A 12,357-nucleotide genomic window follows, 5' to 3' on the forward strand; every position below is an offset into this window, starting at 1 on the left:
TTGGATTTTTAATTAAACATAATCACTCAGTTTACGGATTAATGAGAAATATATTATTGTACAGAAACATCATCCCATATTAATTGCCTAAATTCAAAGAGTGTTAAGTCCAAAGATGAGACCAGATCATTCATTTTATTACACTCTAAAGGAGTTGGTTTACGTTGTCAAATCTTCTTGAGCAAAGCCTTCAAGTGTGGTTGAAGACTAGTCATCATGGTAGCCATTTGAACAACATACGAAAGTTCACCATCAACCTCCTTAAACACTCTTGTAATCTCCTTCACCTGGTGGATACCAAAGGTTTGTTACCATCATAGACAAAAACTGAACTGACCTAATGTTCGAACTCGAACAAGTTAGAATCGGATTGCTCTCCGAGTCAATTTCCAAGTAAGAAAAGAAAAGAAAAAAATGAACTGGTTCAACCACCAATCATTTGGAAATTGGAAGAGTAGGTGAATTTTTTAGTTATCATGGTTTATGAATTTTTGACTTATCAAATGCAGTTTAGCTGAGTGACCTACTGACCATGGACTTAGTCATCTCAATGTTCGAATCAACTGGTCCAACCACTAAATGAATGACCTAGAATTCATCCCATTCGATTTCTAGTTTGCCTTTGATAACTATGGTTACTATGATACACAAGTCTAGGTTCTCTCCCTAGATCTTGCTACTGTATTTTCAAAACTCCCCCAGGAGATTGAAGTACTCATCCCCTCGGGTCGCAGCTTTCAAACTGGACCAACCATAAAAGTTAGCTAAACAGGGATGGTCCTATTGTTTCAACAAGATTAAAGGAAAGAAAGCTAAATTATTTGTGAAGCTAGGCAACTATGTGCATGTAAAGTTGACATAAATACTTACCATACAAAAACAAGAGTTAGAGGAGAACGAGTAAAGAAACAACGTAAAAATGAATTGTAACTGAATACCGCATAGTATTAGTACCTTGGAAGCATTACCAACAAGTTCACTTTGAAGTGTTATGGCCTTGCTTTCAGTATCGTATGTGCCCTTCTGCAAAATCATGAATCACACAGATGCCCATAGCAAAGGCCATTGAGAATTATAGGTAACAAGAAAAAAAGGTGATTAACATGATCTGATAATTTGGTATTTTCAGAGAAGCGAATGTGAATCCCATGAAGGAGTTTAAAGAATTTGCTATAGAGGAGCCCTTTACAACCGCTTGATCCAGGCAGATTGAATCCCAACTGCCCAGTTCGGACGACTGTAAAGAGGTCCTCCATAGGAAATCCTTTGGAGGGCCCTCCATAGGTTTCACATTTGAACTCAACCTTTTTTTTCTTCCATCATTATTGTGAGGACAAAAGAAGATGAGAAGACAATGTTCTTCCAAGGAGCTGTATTTGCATGCTTGCAAATAATGATGATCTTATCATTTAAGTTCACAGTATTCTAGCACTAATTGTAGCAACAGTTATATTCATACTCTCAGATAATTATCTTGTATTATACTATTATATTAGATGGGCATAAGTTATACTATTGAAATTTCATTAGGTGATAGAATAATTTTAGATCCGTTTGCTTACTAATATATGAGTTTAAGTACTACATTAAGTGTGACTTTATGTCAATGAATCTTTAGGCCATATTTATTTGGATCGGAACTGGATGGATAGATGATACAAAATATGTAATAAGATGGAAAATTGGATGTATGAGAAACCCCTCACTTCCACAGTTTTGATTCAGCTCGAGTCAAATGGAAGAGACAACTGATCATGTTCCTTCAATTTCCCATTACCAAAATACCCACACAAATTGCGACCTGGCTAATTGATTAAAATATTTTTATAATGATAAATATTTTGAGGCCTAAACTGTGCAACTTACTTGCGTTCTGATGTTCATTGGGTTGTGCCACTTTCCATAACCCCATCAAAGATAAGGTGAAAACAGCTAGGCATTCATCCTTTTTCATTTAACTTGCGCATCAAAGGCTTGGGAAACGACTCTTCTTCTTCCAACACATGTTGGTTCGATCTCAAAGCACTTAAGGGTAGCAATTATTAACTAAATGATAGCACCAACCTACTGAAAACAAAAAAATGGTACCAACTATTATAATAAAAGGATAACATAACTAAAAGTGTAGCACCTAATATAACTTAAGGGAAGCATCTACCTAATATGACACCTAACATAACAAAATGAACCTACAACAATAGATGTCTAACACCAATGTTAACCAAAGGGTAGCACCTATTTGTCGCGAATAAGAAAATGGTAGCGCTTGAGCTAACTAGAGAGTAGCACCTATCATAATAAGAGGTAGCACCTCTCATAAACCAATTCTAACACCTAGTAAAGTGTAACACCTACCTACTAGAAACAAATATTGGTAAAACCTACCACAACAAAGTCATAGAACCTAGCATAACTATGCTAGCACTTATATGAGACCTTCACACTAGTTCTATCCCTTTACTACACATGTTCTTTGTAAGGTGCTTCCATTTCATTTACTCAAAAAGGAGCTTTCTCAAATTGTAACCTAATAAAGTAAGTGGTGGATTTAATCCCTAATCCACCATTTTTTATCCTAAAACAATGATAGTTCAGCTTCACAAAACCAAAATGATACGTTAAAAGTTTTAAAAAATTCGTTTTGTGTATTCCTTGAGAGGTTTGAACAGATCAATAAATACTAGGGATTCACTTCAATCTCTGATCATGGAACTCGAGGAAACTATGCAGTGGACCTGAAAAGAAGGCCGAAAGAGAGTAATACCTGGACCTCGACAAGGCCGGTGCTTTGGGCGATGACCACTTCGATGGAGCCATCGGGTTTTGGGCGCCAGTAGCCGCTCTCCGAGTGCATTGGCTCACCCGATGCCAGCTTCCATGTCTTCTGGCTATAGGCTATCACAGGCTGCAGCAGGGACGGAGCAGGCTACAAGGGTTAGCAACTCTGCACTATTCACAATCGATCGATCTGCGGTAGGGAAGGGGGAGAGAGAGGATACCTTTCCGGAGTGGGAGAAGACAAGCTCTTCGCCGTAGGCGAATGAGTTGATGGTGGGGAATCCGCCTTCGCCCTGACCCTTCCACCTCCCCAGAAGAAACGAGAGAGGAGCGATCGCGGGGTGCAGCGGCGGTAGGGCGGAGCCGGCATTTTCCCCTTCCATTTCTCTTCTTTCTGGTTCTGCCGCCTCGAGCTAGCGTTGGATTTGGAAATATCGCTCCGCTCTTAGGGGAAAATAAAATAAAAAAAATAAAAATGGTCCGCTTTTTCTTATTTATTTGAAGGCAATCGCGCACGAAGCTTGAAGTTCTCGTAAATGAGAGTTTAAACGAATACATTTATTTATCCAATTTAAAATTTTAAAAATTTGAATGTTAATATTATAAAATTATCTGTTAAAATTATAATAGTTATAAAATTATAACTGCTACAATATAATTTTTTTAAGACTAAAATTATTTCAAACCTTCAAAAATACTTTAAATGATATTTTTTAACTTGAAATCAGATCGTCATGGATTCTACTTAGTAATTAATTGTAGATTTTTGAACGAACTTATACGTCGCACAATTAAAAGTTATGATCTTTTAAAATTTAGAATTTAATATTCATGCTGTGTATACAACTACGATTTTATAGCTACTATAATATTATAGCAGTTATAAAACTATAATTGTTATACAGTTGTAATAACTATAAAATTATAACGGCTACAATATGATTTTTTTTTAAGACTAAAGTCATTATGAACCTTTAAAAAATTTTAAATGATATTTTTTGAACTTAAAATCGAATCGTCACGGATTCTACTTAGTGATTAATTGTAGATCTCTGAACTAACTTCAATGTAATATCTTATGCATCGCATGGTTCAATCCGAATAAAAAATTATAATATTTCAAAATTTAGTTTAATATTTAATAACAATTCATATGATAACAACTATATTATAACATGAATACTATATAGTTGATATATAATTATAACAACTACGAAACTGTAATTGTTACAACGTGAATGTTAAATTTTAAATTTTAAAAAATCATAACTTTTAACTCAGGTTGAACTAGATGACGTATAATATATTAAATAAAAAGTTCGCTTAGAGATTTATAATTATATAATTTTAATTTTTTTTCTTGTGTTATAGTAACTACGAAATTATGTTGTTAACTACAAAATTGTTCACAACTATATAGCTACTATAACGTATTCGATTTAGATTGAAAATATAGACATGATAATAATAAGTATAATAGTGAAAGATAATTATATCATTTTATTATAATATATTTTTAATAAAAAATTAATATAAAGTGCATTCTTGACAATTCAATAAAAAAATATCTTTTGACTTTTAACCTAATCTTTTTAATTATTATTAAAATAAATATCGAGATTAGTATTAGTATTTTTTAAATTAAAATCCTCTTATTTTAACTGAGTTAAAATTACTCTAATATTGCTCTTAAATTGCTTCAATATTTATATTAATTTTGACTATAATTATTAGAATAAGAGTGTCTTTTAAATGAAAAATAAGATGTTGCTTATTTTTGACAACAACAAAAGATTTTCAGCCCTAATGATTATAGAAGTGCCTTTTGGTAAATACAAAAATAAAGGGCACTTTTCCATAAAATACTCACGAAGATAACTCCTTCCATGGGGCGAGCTTTCCGCTTCAGCGATGGCTCTCAAGTTCGCTTCCCCCTTCCCACTCTTCTCCCCCACCGCCGCCCCTTCCCCTCGCCGACCGCCGTCGTCTAGTGAGGTCCGCTTTTCCCGCTGGAACAACGCCAACGCTGAGCCTTTCGTCCGCCGTCGCCGCCAGCAAAAGGAGATCGAGGACGACATACGCCGCAACCGCCGCCACCAGTCTGCCTCCAGGATCGCCGAGGACGCCGACGACGAAGATGGGGGATTGGACTTCCCTCATCAATCTCCTGCAGATTTCAGGTCCCGCGGCACCCCTTCCTCCCCCTCTGCACGTTCCATCCCCGGCAGAGCTTCCAAGTACTCCAAGCCCCCGGTTAACTCCAGGGACGCACGTCACCCTGCCTTCCGCCGGACGTATAGAGCGAGGATCCCGCCTCAGGTTGACGGCGAATCGGGGATTACGGTGGGAGAGAACGGGATTGCTTATCGGATAGGAGGTGCGCCATTCGAGTTCCAATACAGCTACACGGAGACTCCAAAGGTGAAACCTTTGGCTCTGAGGGAAGCTCCGTTCTTGCCGTTTGGTCCAACCACCACACCAAGGCCGTGGACAGGGCGAGCTCCGCTCCCACCGAGTAAGAAGAAGCTGCCGGAGTTTGACTCGTTCCATCTCCCGCCGCCGGGGAAGAAAGGAGTGAAGTCAATACAATCACCTGGACCATTTGTGGCTGGGTCGGGTCCAAAGTACCATGCTGCTTCAAGGGAAGAGATATTGGGAGAGCCTCTGACGGAGGAAGAGGTCAAGGACCTTATCAAAGGGTGCATGAAGACTAGGAGACAGTTGAATATGGGTATGTTTCATAGATTTATCTTCTCTGAATCATAATCTGTCGATAATTTGCTATTGATATCAAGGCTAAACTAATAGAATTTTAGTTATGCGAACGTCTCATTGTTAGAGTCTATCTGGAACTATCAGTTTGAACTTCCTTCGCATTGTATAGAGTGTCTATCTTTACAAACAACTTTTGCTTGCATTTCATGGAACTGACTGTGGTTATTGCCACATAACAAATGATTCTCTCTTATAATTGAATGCCACTTTTTTCCTTGATGAGCAAAACATTTCATGTTATATCTTGATTATCATGGTTTAAAACATTCCCAATCAGATGTACTTATTACTCTTTGTTTTCATGAAAAATAGAAACTTATCAGAAAATTCAAACCAGGATCCCCCTTTGCATAGTTGCTTTATAAGATCTAAAGAATTCCTTGCCATGGTCGATATTTCCAGGTTTTAGAGTAGTTTTTTTCTAGTTATGCAGCATTCACACAGTTTCTTGCACAAGATACACCTTGTAAATTCATGTAATATAATTGTGACTACCTTCAGGAAGAGATGGCTTAACGCACAACATGTTGGACAATATCCATGCTCATTGGAAAAGACGGAGGGTATGCAAAATAAGATGCCTAGGAGTGTCTACAGTTGATATGGATAATGTTCGTCAGCAATTGGAGGTTTGTACCAACTTGATCTTTTAACATGTGGAAAATTGATTAGTTTATTTTGTGTTCCATCTTTTATGTTACTTTGGTAAATGTTGGAGACTCTTATTAGATTATATTTGATCTTGAGTGGTATCGGCTTGGAATATGTTTGGTGCTATATGTTCTATAGATGTTAGGTATCCTGAATCAAAAGAACTGTTGTGTGATTTATGAAATTGACAAGATTTGGCTGAAATAGAAACTTCAAACATAAATGAATCCCCAAAGGTTTTTGAATCTTCACAAATTTCCTCTGTGTGATTAAATATTCAAAACTTGATATAAGAAAAGGTTTAAAACAGTGAAATCCCAAATGTTGTTATCTGTGCTATGTATTATAACTACTATTATCATGACCATGCTGGAATGTAGCTGGTCTGTCCTTGAAATATAGGAACCAACCCATGCCGATCTTAACAGCCTAACCAATCATTGGGTTCATGCCAATCACCTACAAAATCTTCACCTCAGTGCTATGTGTATGTCACACATGATTCATTTAATCAAACATGATATATCGATATCCTTCTAGTGGAACTTGTCTAGTGCTGAAATGATCTGGTGATGCTTGCTTGGCCAGATCAATGTTATGTTCAGTTGATATTCTGAGAAGTATAACCAATGATGTATTGATATAAAAGCTAATGTCAAAGTGTTATCTCAACGAACTGTATTTATTCAGATGTATATATACGAGATGTTTAAAAATTACTTGTTCGACTAGACCCATTATTTGCCAAATTCAAAAATGTGCATGAATCAACTATCTTAGCATGTTGCCAACTCCTGAATATTGTCATCTTGATAAGCTTCTTTATATCATTGCTTGTTGTATGCTGGTAGGAGAAAACTGGAGGGAAGATTATATACAGTAGAGGCGGTGTTATCTTTCTGTTTCGTGGCCGAAATTACAATTACAGGACACGTCCCAGATTTCCTCTTATGCTTTGGAAACCTGTGACACCTGTCTATCCACGGCTGGTTCAACGTGTACCAGAAGGATTAACATTGGAAGAAGCAACAGAGATGCGAAAGCGAGGGCGCCAGCTACTCCCTATTTGTAAACTTGGTAACTATTGTTTGACTTTCTACAATCTTTTCTGTTGATCATGACTTCCTACACCATTTATGGACTAGTTATGTTATTCCTTTATGATTTTGTTCCTCAATCATATCTTTTATTTCTAGTTGATCAGAAAGTTGGAGATGTTCATGTCATAGCATGACTCTCAGATCAAATTTGCTTATTGGAACAGGTAAAAATGGTGTGTATAATAAACTGGTTTATCACGTTCGAGAAGCATTTGAAGCATGCGAGCTTGTCCGTATAAACTGCACGGGTATGAACCCAAGTGACTACAAGAAAATCGGCGCCAAACTTAAGGTTAACTATCTACAAAATTTTAATATATTCCTTAGTTATTTTGTTGCTAAAGACCTTCACTTCCTCTCTTTGACTGGATTTTACAGGACCTAGTTCCATGTGTGCTTCTTTCGTTTGAACATGAGCATATACTCATGTGGCGAGGAAAAGACTGGAAATCTACACTTCCAGCAATAAAAGATAATGGTAATGAAGCTACAGAACTCAGCAGTACTGACCTTACAACTACATCTGGTACGAACAACTCATCATTTTCCAAGGAGATGTTCGATGTAAGGGCTACGGTGAGTCCTTTTGAGGAGCCTAGCATCAGTGAATCTACCAAGGCTGAGGATTTGGATGCACATCTAGAAGTTATGGAGACTGCGTGCATATCCAACTCAGAAGGCACTGATGATTTATTAAGAGAGACAACTAGCAGTTTGGAGAAGATTACTAACACGACCTCTGGATTTTCGAATCACCAAGATCCTAACACTACTTTCCTTGACACCTCTTCCTCAGGTTCTGGATACCACGCAGAGTTGCGTGAAGATGAAAATCAACAATTATCATATCCTGTAGAAGATGAGGACTCTGCAGTTATTGTGGGTTCAGCGACGCATGATGGTGGTGATGCATCCACCAGACTCGATAGCACTGAAGTGAATTTTGGGATGGAGATGGAAGAAAACAATTGTTTACTGGAACAGAAACCATGGTTAGAGGGAGTCACTTTTCTTCTGAGACAAGCAGTTGATGATGGCTCTGCATTGATCTTGGATGATGATGCATCTTCCGATGCTAATATCGTGTACCAAAGTTCAGTAGAATTTGCCAAGACCGCTCCGCCCGGGCCTATTTTTAGGCACAGAACCAAGAAAGCCACCCAACAGGCAGCTGAGCAAGGAAAGGACCAAGGAATTGAGCAAATTGAGGAGGTTGAAGTGGTTGCAAATTCCAATAGGAAACGCGAAGGCAGGAGTTCCTCGCGGAGCCAGAGAAGGGACAATCTCCCAGAAATCCTCTTGGATGTGGTTCCACATGGAAGTTTGGGAGTCGATGAACTGGCAAAGCTTCTATCCTGATTCTGAGGTAATCGATTTGATAATTTCCATTCTTTTGCTCCAGCAAATCAAAGTGAGGAACAGATGGAACAACTAGTGATTCGGTCATGAATCTCCTGAGGCAAGAGTAGATGATTGAGAATCATCTTCAGTTTACAAGATATCTCAAGAAGAATCCAAGAGGCTTGAGAAAACAGTTCCCAAGGTGTGAATCTAAGAATAGTCATTCAAGTATGAATGTGTTAATCTTTCAGGACAAATCTTTTATAAAGGAGATTCATGCGAGGGTCTCCAAATCATTTTCAAGTTGTATTAATTTATCTTCCTTTGGAGGTTTGTTGACTAGTTGAACAACTTAGCTTTGATTTAATTTCTAATTTTGGCCATTTGTAAATGAATAGTTGAGATTAAATTAGTCGAGCATTTTACTTGAAAGTGCCTTTTAGTTTAGCCTCTGTTTTTTTTCTTTCATGAATTGTCAGGGTTTTGTTGTCACTTACTAAATCCTAAATCCGTGGAAGGATAGATTCACAATTCATTTGTGAATTGATTGTGACTCCATTTTAGTTATCCTCGTCTTATGAGATTTACGTTTTGTTTGGGAGGACATGAAGGAAGAGGAGGGAAGGGTAAATAAGAGCAGAAGTTAGGGGTGAACAAAAATTCAATTAAATTTAATAAATTAATAAAATTGATTGAAGTTAAAATTTTAGTTTGATTATTTCAGAATTTTAATTATTTTTTTTTTAATTGATAATTCGGTTATGTTTCAATTTTAAAATTTCTTATTTGATTAAATCGAATAAACTGAATTAATGGAATTAATCAAAATAAAAAAATAATTTTTAAATTTTTAAATAAGTAAATTTATAAATCCTGATAAATTTTTTATAATATTTAAACAATTCGATTATTTCGGTTAAAAATCAAATTATTAAGTCTTTTATCGGTTCGGTTTGTTCGGTTTTTATTTAAAAATTCAGTCGGTTCGGTTCGTTTAAAAAAATTCGATTCGATTCGATTTTGGTTAATTCGGTTCAATTTGATTCGATTTTAATCAAATACTCACCCCTAAGCAGGAGTCAGGAGATGAGGGAAGAGAAGGGGAGGGTAAATAAGAGGAGAAAAAACTCTTATTTGATGAGATTAAAAAAAAGGAGAAAAGAGAAGGGTGTAAAGAAGGGAAAGAGGAATTCAAAAAATATTTTATTTTTATTTTAAAATATTAATTCTTAAATTAACTCATCTATTTAGATATATCGATATTGCACAGTCGCTCCACACACAACGCGCACCATCACCGTCTAATATAAATTCAAGACATGATCCGGATCTACACTTGGATTCATAACTAAGTCAATAGACCGATTATCCATTCACCCAATTCGTTGGGCCGATTATGATTTAGAAGCCCAATTAACCATCAAACTATGATATTGTCTTAATGTGGTATTAATTTTAAAAAAAATCATATTTTTAAAAATTAATATTACTGTAATACAAACTCTATAAATAAAAAATTTATTTTATCATTTCTACATTATCTTCTCTATTGTTGAATTTTAATTTTATAATTATATTTAAAAAAATTCCGAGCGAATCGACAGTTCTGAAAATCATGAACCGTCAGTGGTTGCTTTAAGATATGTGCTAAGATATCAATTAAGACCGCACGTGATCCAAGCAAGGTCGCCGGAGTTGCTCTCGCTGGAGTTGGAGGTGGCGAGCAGGGTGGAGAATCATGGCCGGCGACGTGGAGAAGATGGTCATCGTCGGGCTCGTGTGGGGCGCCACCAACGCCGTCATGCGCCGTGGGGCCCTCGTCTGGGATCGGAAGCTCCAGGCCCAGTCGCGCGCCGCCGCTCCCGGCAGAAGAGGGCTCCTCCGCCTCCTCCTTCAGTGGATCGACCTCCTCCTAACCTGGCAGTACTCCCTCCCGTTTTTCATCAACCTATCGGCCTCCGCCGCCTTCTTCCACATCCTGGGCGGCGCCCCCATCTCCGTCGCCGTGCCCGTGACTAACGCTACCACCTTCGCCGCCACGGCCGTCGCCGGCATGATCCTCGGCGAGGAGATGCGCGCCGGGACCACCTTCTTCGGTACGGCTCTGATCGTCTTGGGTGTTTGGATTTGCATTAGATCTGGAGATTAGGGTTCCTAATTTGCCCCAAAATAAACCCTTTGCTTTGCTTGTGAAGATTTTTGCTTCTTGGTAGAGTTCACGATTGCTTTATCAATTACTTGCGATTTCAGTGCATGAATTTGCCCATTGAAAATGGTGCGACTGAAATTGCTCAGAAAAATATATAATCATGCTTTGAGAAGTAAAATTCACTACTTTTCTTATCAGTTACTTGCGATTGCTTTGCATGAATGCGTCCACTGCAATTGGTGAGACTGAAACTGCTCAGAAGAACTATAACCATGCCCTGAAAATTTGCAGTGTAGCTGACCTCAAATAGTTGAGACAAACAATTTAGCTTATAGTGCAACATCTGAAGTATCCCTTGATTGTGTCAAATTAAAACATTGGATGGCATTTGACATTATTATTGCCAGCCTTAGCAACATATGGGTTATCTGTGCTAAAAAGATCCTTCCTTAAGTAGTTGGTCCTTAATCATAGAATTGATTTAGAAGTTCGATGTGCATCTCTAAATCTCTCTATTTGTATAGGCCATATTGTCTAAGTTCAATAGTCCTATTGTGATTTCATTGGAATTCTACTTGTCTAAATCTCACTTGAAATTATGCTACAAATTTCATTCTATGGTGCTTGTAATCTTTTCAAGTTAGCTCAGTTTATGCATGTCGAAAAGGACTAATTGGTGGTAACTACATATTGAACAACTAGATACAAGAGTGGTTTTGGAGAACCTAATTATGTATATGTTAGCAATTCTGGAAAACGACACTCTCCTCGGAAACGACTTACATGCTTAAATGAAACTCAATGATGGACTCATTTCAGGTTGACTAGCATATGAGCTACAATTGACAACAAAGCAAGCAATAACTACATCCTATAGTAGATTAAACCATAGATATTCCAGTGTACCATGGCATTCATATACCTCAAGTCTAATGAAGTGCCCAATAATTTATGATTCAAGAGAGTTATCAGCCACTGTTTTGTATTACTCCAAGACTGTTAATTCTAGACTACAGCCTGTGAGGAGGATTACAGCTTCTGAGATTTACTGAGCACAAAATGTCTTCTAGGAATAACAATATTAAATGTTGCTCCTGAAAGATTCAAGTATGCAATGCAAATTACTTAATAGGTTCTGCATTGAGGTTGTGAAAGAAAAACTTCATCTATGCCTTGTTAATTCCATCTTATTGTTACTGGATGATTTGACATTCACGTTAATTTAACTCTCTTAGCGGTCGTGAATCTGTAATTTAGCAAGCTAAAAGCAAACTTTACCAGTGCCTCAGTCTATGAGAAACAATGACTCTGTTCTTTGTTAAGAATTAGTTGTTGATGGAGCACTGCTTAACATTTCTTCGATTGCTAACATCTTTTTAATTGCTTGAATCTCTTCATTTGACAAAGTTCCCCATCAAATCCTTAATGACACATATCGGGGCAGGGTTGAGTTGGCTACTGCAGAGTAGATATTGCTACAATGTCTTCCACACTTAGATTTGTTTGTTACTCATAATGAGGTGAACTCTCCGAGTTAACGAGGATGAACTAGATCCAAATTTG

The 12,357-nt window shown here is 37.3% G+C and overlaps 3 protein-coding genes across 3 annotated transcripts; 2 read left to right on the top strand and 1 right to left on the bottom strand.

The window, feature by feature from the left end:
- Window positions 1–30: 30 nt before the first annotated feature.
- Window positions 31–3,205, bottom strand: LOC141832425 (peroxynitrite isomerase Rv2717c). The gene is made up of 4 exons (XM_074719929.1): window positions 3,000–3,205; window positions 2,765–2,905; window positions 955–1,023; window positions 31–287 (listed from the first exon to the last, which is right to left on the bottom strand). Exons 1-4 carry the CDS (start codon window positions 3,159–3,161, stop codon window positions 168–170), a joined length of 492 nt encoding a protein of 163 aa, XP_074576030.1. The 5' UTR covers window positions 3,162–3,205; the 3' UTR covers window positions 31–167.
- A 1,484-nt stretch (window positions 3,206–4,689) lies between these two features.
- On the top strand, window positions 4,690–9,077 carry LOC141831833 (CRS2-associated factor 1, chloroplastic). The gene is made up of 5 exons (XM_074719234.1): window positions 4,690–5,509; window positions 6,055–6,182; window positions 7,056–7,281; window positions 7,469–7,596; window positions 7,683–9,077. The coding sequence occupies exons 1-5, from the start codon at window positions 4,690–4,692 to the stop codon at window positions 8,661–8,663; spliced, it is 2,283 nt and encodes a 760-aa protein (XP_074575335.1). The 3' UTR covers window positions 8,664–9,077.
- Window positions 9,078–10,329: 1,252 nt separating this feature from the next.
- LOC141832442 (uncharacterized) lies at window positions 10,330–11,641 on the top strand. Its single transcript, XM_074719945.1, has 2 exons — window positions 10,330–10,741; window positions 11,614–11,641. The coding sequence occupies exons 1-2, from the start codon at window positions 10,384–10,386 to the stop codon at window positions 11,616–11,618; spliced, it is 363 nt and encodes a 120-aa protein (XP_074576046.1). The 5' UTR covers window positions 10,330–10,383; the 3' UTR covers window positions 11,619–11,641.
- The last annotated feature ends 716 nt before the right edge of the window (window positions 11,642–12,357 follow it).

The sequence above is a fragment of the Curcuma longa genome, chromosome 7 (genome assembly GCF_044706935.1).
Source record: "Curcuma longa cultivar G26 ecotype Majalengka, Jawa Barat chromosome 7, ITB_CL_G26_1.1, whole genome shotgun sequence".
In the NCBI taxonomy this organism is placed as follows: domain Eukaryota; kingdom Viridiplantae; phylum Streptophyta; class Magnoliopsida; order Zingiberales; family Zingiberaceae; genus Curcuma; species Curcuma longa.

What these genes read in the sequence shown, in the direction of transcription:
- LOC141832425 (XM_074719929.1), bottom strand. Translation starts at nt 3,161, where the DNA reads ATGGAAGGGGAAAATGCCGGCTCCGCCCTACCGCCGCTGCACCCCGCG. An exon ending in TCTTCTCCCACTCCGGAAAG is followed by an intron (nt 2,906 to 2,999) that starts GTATCCTCTCTC and finishes TCCCTGCTGCAG; the next exon opens with CCTGTGATAGCCTATAGCCA. An exon ending in TTGTTGGTAATGCTTCCAAG is followed by an intron (nt 288 to 954) that starts GTACTAATACTA and finishes GGTATCCACCAG; the next exon opens with GTGAAGGAGATTACAAGAGT.
- LOC141831833 (XM_074719234.1), top strand. Translation starts at nt 4,690, where the DNA reads ATGGCTCTCAAGTTCGCTTCCCCCTTCCCACTCTTCTCCCCCACCGCC. An exon ending in ATGTTCGTCAGCAATTGGAG is followed by an intron (nt 6,183 to 7,055) that starts GTTTGTACCAAC and finishes GTATGCTGGTAG; the next exon opens with GAGAAAACTGGAGGGAAGAT. An exon ending in AAATCGGCGCCAAACTTAAG is followed by an intron (nt 7,597 to 7,682) that starts GTTAACTATCTA and finishes TGGATTTTACAG; the next exon opens with GACCTAGTTCCATGTGTGCT.
- LOC141832442 (XM_074719945.1), top strand. Translation starts at nt 10,384, where the DNA reads ATGGCCGGCGACGTGGAGAAGATGGTCATCGTCGGGCTCGTGTGGGGC.